The sequence below is a fragment of the Mangifera indica genome, chromosome 12 (genome assembly GCF_011075055.1).
Source record: "Mangifera indica cultivar Alphonso chromosome 12, CATAS_Mindica_2.1, whole genome shotgun sequence".
NCBI lineage: Eukaryota > Viridiplantae > Streptophyta > Magnoliopsida > Sapindales > Anacardiaceae > Mangifera > Mangifera indica.
This window is the reverse complement of record NC_058148.1, coordinates 7,799,972-7,813,308: the sequence shown is the minus strand read 5'-3', so window position 1 is coordinate 7,813,308 and position 13,337 is coordinate 7,799,972. Positions and strand designations below refer to the sequence as shown.

General features: G+C 30.9%; 1 protein-coding gene across 3 annotated transcripts; it reads right to left on the bottom strand.

The window, feature by feature from the left end:
- LOC123193362 (GPI ethanolamine phosphate transferase 3) lies at positions 1–9,333 on the bottom strand. 3 transcript variants are annotated; one of them, XM_044606298.1, is made up of 22 exons: positions 9,023–9,331; positions 8,640–8,680; positions 7,853–8,135; positions 7,746–7,780; positions 7,545–7,666; positions 7,379–7,468; positions 6,935–7,054; positions 6,763–6,846; positions 6,343–6,420; positions 5,858–5,983; positions 5,685–5,774; positions 5,284–5,319; positions 5,122–5,177; positions 4,613–4,760; positions 3,120–3,564; positions 2,918–3,009; positions 2,257–2,806; positions 1,570–1,705; positions 1,138–1,179; positions 486–651; positions 288–371; positions 1–185 (listed from the first exon to the last, which is right to left on the bottom strand). In XM_044606298.1, exons 3-22 carry the CDS (start codon positions 8,086–8,088, stop codon positions 57–59), a joined length of 2,865 nt encoding a protein of 954 aa, XP_044462233.1. In that variant the 5' UTR covers positions 8,089–8,135; positions 8,640–8,680; positions 9,023–9,331; the 3' UTR covers positions 1–56. The 3 variants fall into 3 exon arrangements, with proteins under 3 accessions (XP_044462233.1, XP_044462236.1, XP_044462234.1); XM_044606301.1 differs by lacking the exons at positions 8,640–8,680; positions 9,023–9,331 and having other exon boundaries at positions 7,545–7,644; positions 7,853–7,949; XM_044606299.1 differs by lacking the exons at positions 1–185; positions 288–371 and having other exon boundaries at positions 531–651; positions 1,138–1,158; positions 9,023–9,333.
- Positions 9,334–13,337: the final 4,004 nt, after the last annotated feature.

Sequence of the window (13,337 nt, the reverse complement as noted above, 5' to 3'; positions counted from 1 at the left end):
TACACTTAAATATGTTGCCACTTCCAACCCTCATACAAAAATTTCAAGTCATTGAATCATAGGTCTGCACCATCCACTTCTCCACGAAAACCAAAATAGTAAAGGCAAGCCAAACAAATTAGGATGTCAGTGAGAATAAAACCCACAACATCAAAAACAAACTTTGGAGCAAACAACCCCCATACCTGTAAATGCAAAAATGCAGCAACTTAGTTGTCAAATACATATTTATGGATGGTAGAAAAAATACAACAGAAAGAAAATATTCAGCAGAAGTATGTCGTCACCATTAGATGTCGCCGCTGTATGGTCACACAGATTATGGTTGCTATGACAGTAGTGGCCATAATGAGTCCATACATTAAATACATCTGAATTTGTATTTCAACCAAATCAAACAAGTGAAAAAGATCAATCAATCTTTGCCAAAAATAGATATGTTCAACTTGCGAAGACAAAAAGATGTAGTAGGTTATAAAACTTACTAGGAATAACTGCATCGAAGCCAGTCTTCTATCCTGGTCAGTTCTACCAGACATAACTAGGTTAGAAACCAGAAATGGAAGTCCAAATACTGGAAGAATGTGAGAAAACCCAAATGTATCAATTGTTAGAAGGATAGCTTGCCGAACAAGGACGAAGTCATCAAACCTGAAAGATACACAGGTCAAAACATTCTCTTATACAGCTATGATCATTAGCCAATACAATAACAACTGCACAGCAACATGTGGGTGATTTAAATGCTAATGAAATTTAGGGTTAGTTTGATATAGATTTTTTTTTTGGAAGCAAGGGATACAACAAATCTTATGAAAATGCGTTTTGTACAATTAAATCATTTTCACAAAATCAGTTTACAAAAAAATGCAAAAAATTAGTGTCAAATTAGAATTCGATGACAGTTGTTTTCAAAGTTTTCAAGTATTAGATCAAACACATTAAAGATGCAACTCAAAAGAGTGAATAGTACTTCATTATTGAAAATTATTTTTGCCATAAATGAAAGGGCTCATATATTTTATAATTTTGATAAAAGCCAAAAACAGATCTGAGTTTGCCACTTGGCCAATAAATGTATTTTTGACAAGTTAGCTCCCATGAACAATGCAAGGAATAAGCACATTCAAAACTCACCCAATAAATGCAGCACCATATCTGAGGCCGTCAAAAGTACACCTGAAGGGAATGTTATTAAAGTTTGCAAATCATATGTGCAGGTAAATAATAAAGCTTTCAAAGAAAACCAAATTATAATAATACTCTGAGATATACCATATATACAAATTAATATGGCATTGCTTTGTAAAATTTTTATATATAAAAACCGATGCAACATTAGTTTCTAATTACCACATCATTCATTCACAATTATTGAGCTGAATATTTTATATTCTTTCATTCACAAGAATTTTGTATTACATGAATTGGTATTTATGGGATCATTGTTAAACATTATCATTCTTATAATAAATACAAATTTTATAGATAGTATTATTTTTATGGTAAATTCCAATAGTAACCAGAATAAGTTGCATTGATGAGCAATCTAAATTACAGGCAGTTTACCAGTGACCAGTGGAGAAAAACAGGCATGTGGCCAAAAAGCTCCATTGCGTCACAGAGAGAGGATCGAAATTTAGATTTACTGAAAATTTATCCTTAGGATCCTGTTCTATGTTTCCCAACCTCATTATGCAATAACCTGCCAAGAGAGAAATATCAAAGTCTTTTAGAAAGAGTGGTGGACAACTGTAATCTAACATCAAGAGAAGTAACAATCAAAGAAAAGATATCATGCATTAACCTTATAACCTACAATAAACATCAAACTAGAAATCAAGGAGCATTGAAGACAATGTCTTACTAAAACACGATTAAAGATCAAGTTAATAGCTCAACTAATATACACAACAACAACAACCATATCTAACTATGGATAGGATAATCGTTAAGTATTTGACATAAAAGCTCAAGCTAACGAAGGTTCAACAACAGTAGTAACCATTTATACAAGTACCCTTACTTAAAACATGACAAAATTAGATACAAAGAGGGGTGTGTGTGTGTGTTTGTGTGTGTGTATACAAAGAAGTACCATATGTGAGATTCAAACTCAAGATCTTTTCTCTGAAACTCTGCTTTGATACCATATTAAGTTAGATTTGATCTGTAAGATTTCTAACATAAGCATGGAAGGGCAAATGTGATAAATGCCAAGTTAATTGATTTAACACAACAGACTAGAAACAATACCTCCAATTATGGATGCTATTGCAATCAAAGAACCTTGTTTTCCAGAGAGAAGAATGATTGTCGAACTGCAAGTAGATAACATGGCTACTATCTTTATTACCAAACCTTTTCTGCTTGCTAAAGGCCCCCCTCTCTCTATCAATTGACTAAACGCTAGTAATAAAAGTTGTCCAAGCCCCATGGCATATATTATACGAGGGATGTAATTTCTTACGATCACATGAGGCATCAGAACTGAACTCAAAATATTACTTTCTGACATCCAATGCACAGCTATGAGAATATAACATAAATTAGTACCCCAAACAATAAACTTCCAAATTCCCCGATAAGAGCTGCAAGCCATGGTAATGTAGAGCAAGTACGCCAAAATAGTTAGAGCCAGAATTGGTACAATTTCAACCATGAATATCCACATGGGATGACTAGGGGCAATTTCAAGCATCCATGAAGAATGGGCACTCATAAACAGAGAATTCACAGCTTGCTTTGATAGCCCAACTTCTATGCTAAATCGTAGAATAGTAATCAAGAAAAGAAACAAAATTGCCTGCAAATACAACCATAAAAAATCAACCGCTGGGTCAAACTGTTATAATTACAAAGAAAATGCATATAATAAATATTTTTTATAGTAACCTTAAAGGTTACAAATACCTACTTCTGTTAGCATCTTCCCTCTCTTAATTGAATAACGTAACTTATATATGACAGTCGTGGCTAAAAGAAAATTTGCCACTTTTCCTTCCTCCACTGAACACAAGGTTTAAGAACAATTATAACAATTACGCATTGATAGAAAAAGAATATTATACCAAAAAATAGAAAGTACATTCATAGAGAACATCAGAAGGAATACTTACAAATAAAACTATTAGATAGAAAGCTGCACGCACGTATCATCACCATAAAGCAAGCAAAAAGTAACCTAAAAGATATATCTGAATCTCCAAATGAAGAAAGATAAACACCAAATGAATTGATCATCCTCTTAATAGTGAATAAATAGACTGATAGTGAGATTAACATAATCCCAAAACCAACTCCCATCATCTCTAAGTTAAACTCAGTCCATTTGGAGCGAGCCAGATCAGCAATACTCAATAAAAAATTAGAATAAGCATCAATTTGCCTTTTAAGATATGGTAATGATGAACTGCAGATTTCATCACTATTAAACAACAATTTCTCAGAGCAACATGATCGATTCTCCTCTGCTTTGGCATATAGATCTGATATGTGTAACAAGTCTTCATGGGAAAATCCAATGATGGATGAAGCTGAATAGACGTCAATGTATCTTTTCACCTGGAACAATTAATAATTGATGAGAAAGAAGTAATAAGCCAAAAGGAGAAACTCAAATAAAAAACTAGAACTCCTTGAATGTTAAAAAGCCTCAAGAATATTACTGTCACTTGACACAGGTTCAGCCTTTTAAAAGATTTTGTCTCACCTTTTGTTCTTCTAATCTGATTCATTCTCAATAAAATAAAAAGTATCTCCTGGTAAAATGCATGGCCAGTCTCATTATACAATTTTACGTCAATGACGACTATTGTTTTAATACTGAAAAGTTCTAAATGAAAGAGAGCATCTATATTGATTATTCACTTTGATTTTACAAACACAATAATAATGGAACAATCAATAAAATCACAAGTTCATAGCTGATTAACCCCAAAAAAATGTAGGGCAAAGTTATGTGGTCAAGATTAAGGTGGCATTTGTTTTTATCTAAAAATTAAATGCGTCTATTAGCTGAATCTGTTGGAATATACAAGTCTGATGGATATGCCTGTACTTAATATTTCAATGTCTGATTATAGGTGTTGAGTTACACATACATCCTTACTAAGTATTATATGACTTTAATTTTTACATGCTTTAATCAACTTTAAATTATTTAATTATGGAAATCAAAACAAAACAAAGGTTATAAATTAAAGATAACTTTATGTGTTATTATATTATCATGATATACTATTAAAAATTTGTTATAACAAAAAAAACCAACAGAGACCAAAGATATATAATGGACAAAGAATTTATTGAAATTTGAATTATATAAATTTGATGGGTTAGTGTTGACTAATGAAAATTATTATTTATTGAGGCCACATATTTTGCTTTTTTACTTGTATCTGATTGTCAGATAAAAGCTAAAAAAAAACAAATATTAAGCATATTAATTTATTAAAATGGTAGCATTCAAACTTAAGAGGGAATAAAAACAGCCCTTTATATTTTGTCACAAAGATTGTAATATATCAACATTATAAACACAAACTCAAGACCCAACATTGGTTGTTTATCACCTCGTGATCTGACTTGGAATTTGGAGAAGGAAATATACCTGCCAAGAATTGATGCAGAGTACATTGCAATAATTCTGCATCCATTCTACCACTTTCAACTGATTTAAGCAATTTCCCTCATTAACTTTCTCCAGATTCCAAGTTCCAGCCCCTAATGCATATAGCTCAGGGCTAACACGTCCAATACTGAAAAGAAATGATCTTAAATCAATTGGGCAACACAAAAGCATCTTAATGGCACTGGAATTGAAAGATGTTCAGAATCAATGACTAATCAATTATTGCCAAAAATCTATACAGCTTTTTCATTTATTTATTCCATGAGAGAAATAAAGACATAAAGAAATTTTGCTCAGGGAACACCTTTTTAGATAGCAGTGCTTTGGCTAATCAGCATTTGATAGTCTTTCCACCAACATAATTTACTTGCTACAGCATATTAACTAAGTATAAAAAGTCAAACTACCAAGTTTATCATAAATCCATTGTACTAACTGAAAAATAATAACATGACTATGATGATATTGATCGGATTCTTACACGGTACCTTCCGAAAGGAAAGGGGACACCAAGCAGAGCTGACACTGTGACTGCAAAATCAAGCTATAGACAAAAACTTGGATTCATATGTTTGAAAAGAGAAGTAAATTGTTCAATCAAATAAAGAAAATCCCATTTACGCCATCAACAAAAGAATAACTATTCTAACCTGATGGATAGAGCTGATGCATGTTCCTTTCTGATCCTGAAATGAGAAGATTAAAATGTGATTGATTGAGAAAATTAAGTGGAATCTGAACTTAAACAAACAAAATCTTTGTCAATTTCCGAATATACCAGAGTGTTATGATTTCACAAGGTATAAGAGGGATATATTTTCTACAAAACCTGAAACTCTGAGCGATGTCTCTATTAATGCTTATACACTATAACATATGATACAATATTTTGAACAGTGGTCCCCTGTTCCTTATTTCTATTTTCATCTGTTGTCCTCATTGTTTTTTTCTAGTGTAGAAAAATGAGCAGATTAAAGATGGTTTTCAATTAAATTGAAGAGAGAACAAACATACAAGGATATATATGGTCATTAGAAAAGAGAGATAATACCAAATTTATTTCACAAGATGAAGAATCAAATTCAGATGGTATTGAGGATGGAGGCTGTTTAAAACTCATAGCAAAAATTGATGTTTCAACCTGCAACATACATTCAAGTTAGAATGACAGAGGAATAAGATACTAAGTTAAGTTTCAATTAAAAAACAAGATATATATCCAACCTCTTCAGAAGTACCGCCACCGTGATCCCCATTAATAGTTTGCCCATGGTCACCCATCACAAGAAGGAAAGTATTCTCATGTATGCCACCTGGTCCTGACTGGCTTCTTATCACTTCAATTACTTTCTGAAGCAAGATAAGTAGTTAGTTCATAGAAATAACTAAAGAAAAAGAGACATAAATTGGAATAAGCTTGTATCTGTGTAAGAATATCATGTCAATAAACCTCTGTCATCTTGACAGAATGAGATCAAATTATAAAAATATCACAAAGAACAAAATACCAATTTTGAAACAGTATGTCTTGTTAGTATTAGATCAATTTTCTGTTGATATAAGGCAGAACTGAAATTACAAAGCCTAACCAACTTATAACAGAGATCAATGTGCCAAGTCAATAATCCAACAAAATTAAGCTCAAGAAAGCACATTGTAGGAATAAAGTAATATTAAAGTGAAAATTATATAGATAGCAACAAACTCACTTCTAACATGGCATTGTACTGCTCCAACTTATCTATCATTGGAATGGAATCAACACCAAGAATGTGTCCAGCATGATCCTGAATCACATAGAAAATATCTGAACTAAATTATCCTTAGAACTATATTATCCTACTTAGCCTGCACAATTGCATAAAGGAACAAATCTGTGCCTCCACTTGAAACCTTTGATAACTTAAAGCACATTATTAGAGATATAAAATAGTAAAAATGCCATTACTGTGAAGAGATTAAAACAACTGGGGAAAGGGATATGAGGCTAAAAGATCAGACAATAGTGACTAGTTTGCTTTCAACAAGAGATTGCAGTGTTTTTATTTTTTAATCTTTTACTTTGTATTTCTATAGTCCATTAGTTATGGAAAAAAAATATATAAAATAAATAAGCTTGTGAATCATACCACACCAAGAAAATGTGCAATAAGGACATCCCAATCTTCTTCATATAAAGATGGAAATAGGTGTTCAATACATCCACTGTCCACCTGAAACAGAAAATGTCATCAAAACTTTGACCATGGAAAAAAAGGCTGTTTCAATTTTGGCTGCAAACAAAAACCTTAAATAGCATACCGTATGAAGATCTTTAACATTAAAAGAGGGGTAAGGATAAGATTTTTTGAAATGATTAGGAAACAGTTGTACCCAAGTATCATCCCCCATCATCACTACCCGCTTTCCATTTGAAACCAACTGCAAGTGTATATATAAATTAGATGAATTAATTTTCATTAAAATCACAAATGATATGACTTGCATGAAAGTAAAACAATAACATTGGTGTAAAGAGAACATGTGTGCCATCAGTTAAATGTCATTCCACTAAAATTAATAAAAATATGTCCGTTAATGAATGATATTAGTGATAGAAGAAAAGACATTTGCCAATCGCATTTGCGCAATATTGTTATGATGATACATTTGAACAGATGAAAGTTTACTGATTTCCTTGGACCTTTAATTCGTCCATGATTACATTTACAAAGGAAATAATGGCAAAAGAAAAGATCAACAAACCTGATGTATGAAATTATCCTCAACAATTGCTGGAGCACCAAAGCTATTCCCAACATCAATAAAAGTAGGTAGTCCACCAGTTGTTAAGCCCTAAAAAGTTATTAATAAAGAGGTAAAGCTAGCTAGAAATGATCATAGAAAAAAAGCAATAATAAAGTAGAGCGACCTTCAAACGCTGCAAACTAGTAGTAGGTGGATCTGCAATAGCTTTGAAGATGCGGGCAGAAGTTCCTTCAGTAGATGCTAGCTTTTGAAGAACTTGTAATCTGTCCATCCAAGGCTTTGCCTCTGCATTTTAGAAATTGTGAAAATAAACTAAAAGCACTTCCATTTAAGTTGCAGTCGAGTTGCCAAAAACAGTACAGACCTTTGAAAAATGAACTAGGAGCAACAAAATCAAATCTGAAAAAAGAAAACATTAGGTTAAATTAGATGGAATAAAAGAAAAAGAGAAGAGAGAGTGAGAAGAAACACCTGAGGGCATCAAGAACGATAATGACTAGACGATTAACAGCAGGTCTAGTCCAACAAGTGGCATTTGACTGGCTATGATCAAAGCACGGGGAGTGAAAAACATCAGAAGAATTGCTGTAATAAGGGAGCTCTGTTCGAGTTAATAGAAATCCCCGAGTGAACATTAGTATGCCTACAATGTGTAACACTGTCAACATCACCATTATCACCCATTTTCGCTGCCCCAACCCTATCATTATTTCCCTCCCACTCCCAATGGCTCCCCTCGTCACAATTCTCCTTCCTACATAAACCAAAATCTTGTTAAAATAATACTTCATTAGGAAATTTTTACGAGGATACTAAACTGCCATCTAAAATGAAAAGGGAGATAAAAATTTAACTAAATAAACACATTCTTTTATTCAGTATTGCCATCAGGTATAAAATGCTGACTCATTACGTCTAAGAATAAGAAATACAACATGATCACTAAAATCAAAGTCCATTCTGCCAGGATGGAAACTTAAAAGATAATGATGTAACCACATATCATAAGTAAGAATTCACTACACATCTATATAAACTTAACGAGGCCTATATCACAATGGAAGATGCACTTATAAACATTGTGAAAAAAGAATAATTCTTTTCCACTATTGATCCAATCATAATTTTAGATTTAAGGAATAGAAATAGTAGATAAACATTGTCCTGGTCTACGATAGGCAAAAACAAACTAAAAGGCCTTTAATTTGCTTCATTGTCATGATACACTTCATAAGATTTTCTAACAAGGAAGGTATACCTTCCTCTCAGCTGCCTGTTTTAGCTTCTGTCAAAATACATCTGCAAAAAAATTCATTTGAGAAAAATCAATCTGATACCATCACCATTTGTCAGTATAATATTAAGGCATCTTAAAAGTTGAAATTACATCTATCCCATGTCCATCCATTCTATCAACTTCCATCAGATTTGAAGTGGAAAATTAATTTAAAAAATAAAAGCATGAAGCAACAAAAATACAGAGCAGACACGCCGGGCCTAACCTCCAGGGTGACTTGTGCAAGTCCCATAAAAGATATTAGATCATGAGCCATAAAAGAAATATTGATATTGGGAACTTTGGAAAGAATAAACAAGGCGGAAAATACTTATAAACAGAAAAATATATATAAGGTGTATTGCCTGTGAGAAGGGAACTGATACAACAATGGGTTCTCCAGGTTCCTTCAATGGGATGATCTTAAAAGTCTTTTTCCCAACTCCATCTTTGCCTACGAAACATCTTGTAATGATGTTTAGTGGGAGTGATGAAAGAGAAAGAGAACTGAACTCCACCGGATGATTCTTTCACTGGAGATTGGCCGAACTGCGAAAGCTTGGAGGCTTGGACAACAACAATCTTGAATCTTCAAATTGGAAAGGACTAAGGACTTGGGCGTTTGGCTGGAGAGAGGGAGGGAGGCTAGGGGCTCAGAAGTAAAAAATTGGTTTTTTTTTTTTTTTTTTATAAGTATGGCTCCATGGCAATTAATTGAAAATACAAAATGCTTAACATTACAAGATGTTTTTAATTAAAACAACATATAAAAAAAATTGTCAAACATAAAAATAATTATTTAATATGTATTTAATTAAAAAACATATCAAAAATTTTTTAAATTTTAAAAGCAAACTTTTTTTTTAATTCCAACCAACCTCTCGAAAATTTGTATAAACACTACTACTTTCCAAAATTAAACATTAATATTTTCAAAAATTAAGTTTATCGTTAAATATACGGTTATATATTATTGACATTTTTATCTATAGATGTATCGATAAATTTTTTTATAATTTTAATTGAAATTATTAATATAAATTTGGAATATAAAAAATCAATAAATTTGTATGACAATGAGATATTTAATTTGAATTTTTTTTTTCTTTTAAAGAATCTTACGAAAATTTTAACAGCGAGAGAATAGTTTTTTCAAACTTAAATAATGAAATATTATTTCATCAAACTTGGGGTAAGAATGACATTTGGCTTATATATATTTAAAAAAATAATAATATATATGATTTGGATCAGTTTATAAATTGTCTAAATCATAAACTTTTTTTTTTTAATTTATCAAATCAAATTAAATTGTAATTTTTTAACAGTATAATTTAATTTTATGATTTTAACCAAATTAAACAATCTTCTAGTTAGGTATCTATGTTAATTAAGTGAATATTTATTATTAATTTTAATTTCAAATTTTTGCGGGTTTTGACATGGGTATTCTTAAACGAAATTGACCAACATTTTTTGTGTTAAATATATATATATATATATCACCATAAGCCCTAATTTAATACCCCTTCTATATAAACGCTAAACTTATACCAATAAAAGAGCATCGCAATCAAACCTTTGCAAGTTTTGAAATTTTATGTTTTCACACTCTCACTTATATTCTAACATGGTGATTTCAAATCCAAAAGAGACAGTTTGATATGAGTTATTTATACAAATATTAATTAAAAATTTTATTTATTTATCTATTGTGTATTTTTTTGTAGCATGTTGAATGTAAGTTTTGAATTATATTTCATGACCAAGAATGATAGAAAAATGCGGGCTTTTTTTTTTTGAATTTTAACCATGGGGTGGGTCTAAATTGGAGCTAAGTGGACTCAAGATTGATTTTCACTTCGGTTTTAATGTGTTTGAACTGAGTAACCATGACTCAAACTCAAGTCAAAGCTTGGGCTATGGTTTTAAGATTTTAGTGAGCTCAAACCATGGGAGTTGAGACATTTTGGGTTTGGACTTAACTTGAGACATGAAGAATCTCAAAATTGTCAATACTGTTAAGAGAGTTGAATATGTCTAAATTTAAAATAAATCTTAATAATGCCAAATTAGATGTAGACGAAGATTCAAGAGAGGTAAGATTATGCAATCCTCATCTAATTAGTGTCTTACTCATTTTGAGCAAGAGAGACAACTTGAGTGGGTAGAATGGAGAGAACAAGATAATAAGGGTTTGAGAGGAAATTAAATTAATGGATATGTTAGTAATTTAGAGGAGAAAAATGGGTAAATAATGGAGCGAGTGCATATAAAACAGAAATATATTTATCTTTGTTTATATCTTATCCCTATTTGTGAGGATTTTTTCTATCATTATCCCTATTCTTACACCCATTTACTTTGAAAAATCTCTTCAATATATGGAATGAAGTGAGAAAGGGACCAACTGGAAGAGTCTATTATCTTCCCTTGTATGAACATACATTGAATATTCCATCAAAACTCTTTAAATCTCGCGTCATTTTTTATCTCCACATGGCACTTCAGTAAATCTTATAAATCATAATAATTTCTCAGACTGTCAAATATTAGCACGATCAAGGAGACAAGTGATATTTTTATGAAATATGCGGCAAAAAGACATTGTAATATATTTGGGGTCTCAAAACCTCTAAGAGGTTGGGGAGATTAAAGTCTCGACCAAACAAGTAATTAAACATAATCATTTAGAAATTTGTGTTTTTTCATCTGTAAGTCATGGGACCCTTTGAACTCAATTTAAACTACAATTTGAATTTTATTTTTTAAATTATAATACTTTACCAGATTTATTGATTTCTGATAAATTTTATTACAATTTCACTGCCTACTTATTTTGTTTGCTGCTCATAAAAAACTTCAATAAATTCTAACTCAGTTAATCAACATACATACACGATAAAATTATGCAAATATATAAATATAATAAAGAGAATAATAAGGGCACTAATTAAATATTAAAAAGAGAAATTAAAGTAATTGGCTAAAATAATAGAGGCTTATGTGAAATTATCTAAAAAATTAAAAATTAAGCAAAAATACCCTCTTTTTCTGTAGTGACCAAAATGCCCTTATATATAAATCAAAGAATTTGACATATTTCTACCCAAATTTCTCTTGGGTCATTGTCGAAATACTCAAAAATCACAGGTCTCCCAAGGGGCACTGCGTTCATTCATTTTCTTTGGATTTTCTTTGATTTTTTCGAGTTTTTCGTTGATAAAAAATAGCAAAGAAGGTTAGTACATTATCTCTACTCTTATTTAAATCAATTTATTATTAGGATTATTGTGATTTTATAAAGATCTTGAGCATTAAATGTTTAGGGTTTTGATTTTGAGCAATGTATAAAATGTCTTGATTCTTAGTTATTTTTGGTTGAATTTTTTCATAGCTATTATGTTATAGAATATGTAGATTTGATTTGTGTTGAAATTGAAGGATTAAATGACAATTTTTGATTGAAAAATGCGTTAAATTTAGCTAGAGATCTAATTGAGGGGCCCCGGGATTCCTCGGGGTAAATAAATTTCACATGGGTTGGAATAACACCATGTGGGATTGGGGAAAATTTAATTTTTGAAACAGTTAGGACTCGAGGGAGAGACGGGGAACCCATGAAGGGTAAAGGAAAACTATAAGACCTGTGTTAGAGTAAAAAATATATAAGGGGGCAGATTGATAGTTTTTTCATTCCTAGAGTTTTTCAGCATGTAGTTTTTGAATTTCATATCCGTTTTTCTTGTTTTAGGGTTCTTTGACATGTAGTTCTCGAATTTCAGATTTGCTTATTGATTTTTGTGTTTTTTTTAGGCCTATATTTACGATGTAATTATCAAATTTCAGATCAATTTTTTAGTTTTTGTTATATTAAGCTATTTTAACACATAATTTTTTAATTTTATACCTATTTTTCCTGTTTTAGGGTTCTTTAATATGTAGTTTTCGAATTTCAGGTTTATTACTTTATTTTTGTACTTTTTAGCATGTACTTTACTTTCTAACATTTCATTTAACCTTTAAATTATTATCAAATATTTAAATGCCCCTTTTACAAAACATACGAATTCGATTTAACAAATAAAATTTAGTTTTGAGTTAAAATTCGTATAAATATCGTTTTCTCACGAATTGATTTTTTTAACTCGAATTTAGATATACGAAATTTTTTTTGAACAAACCAATAATAATTGATATTGAGTGAAAACGAGAGTAAGAGTGAGTGTTTAAATGATATGAGAAATGTATGTAAGTGAGAAGTTTATATAAATGTGGTAAAAAGTAGTTTTGGTATTTTAAAAAATATTTAGGGTATTTTTGCTTGAAAGTTTGACAAATAGATATTTTTGCTTAGGAAAAGAAAAGTGGACATTTTTGCGTAATAAGAGGTAAAATGGTCAATTATTTTAATTTTCCTATTAAAAAATACATAAAACATAATAAGGAAGTTATTTATACCAATAAAATAAAATTTGGGTAGATATGGTGATTTGCCAAATTTTGCCAAATTTTTTTGATAAAATATTTGATGGTGTTTGAATCATGACAGACCAATCCATATATAATCCGATTCGTAAATGGGTTGACCCAAAACTTCCCCCGACTAAAATTTTATCATCCGAACCCCATGCTTTTTTTTACGTACAGCCAGTCTTCTCTAAAATTGCCAGTTCTACT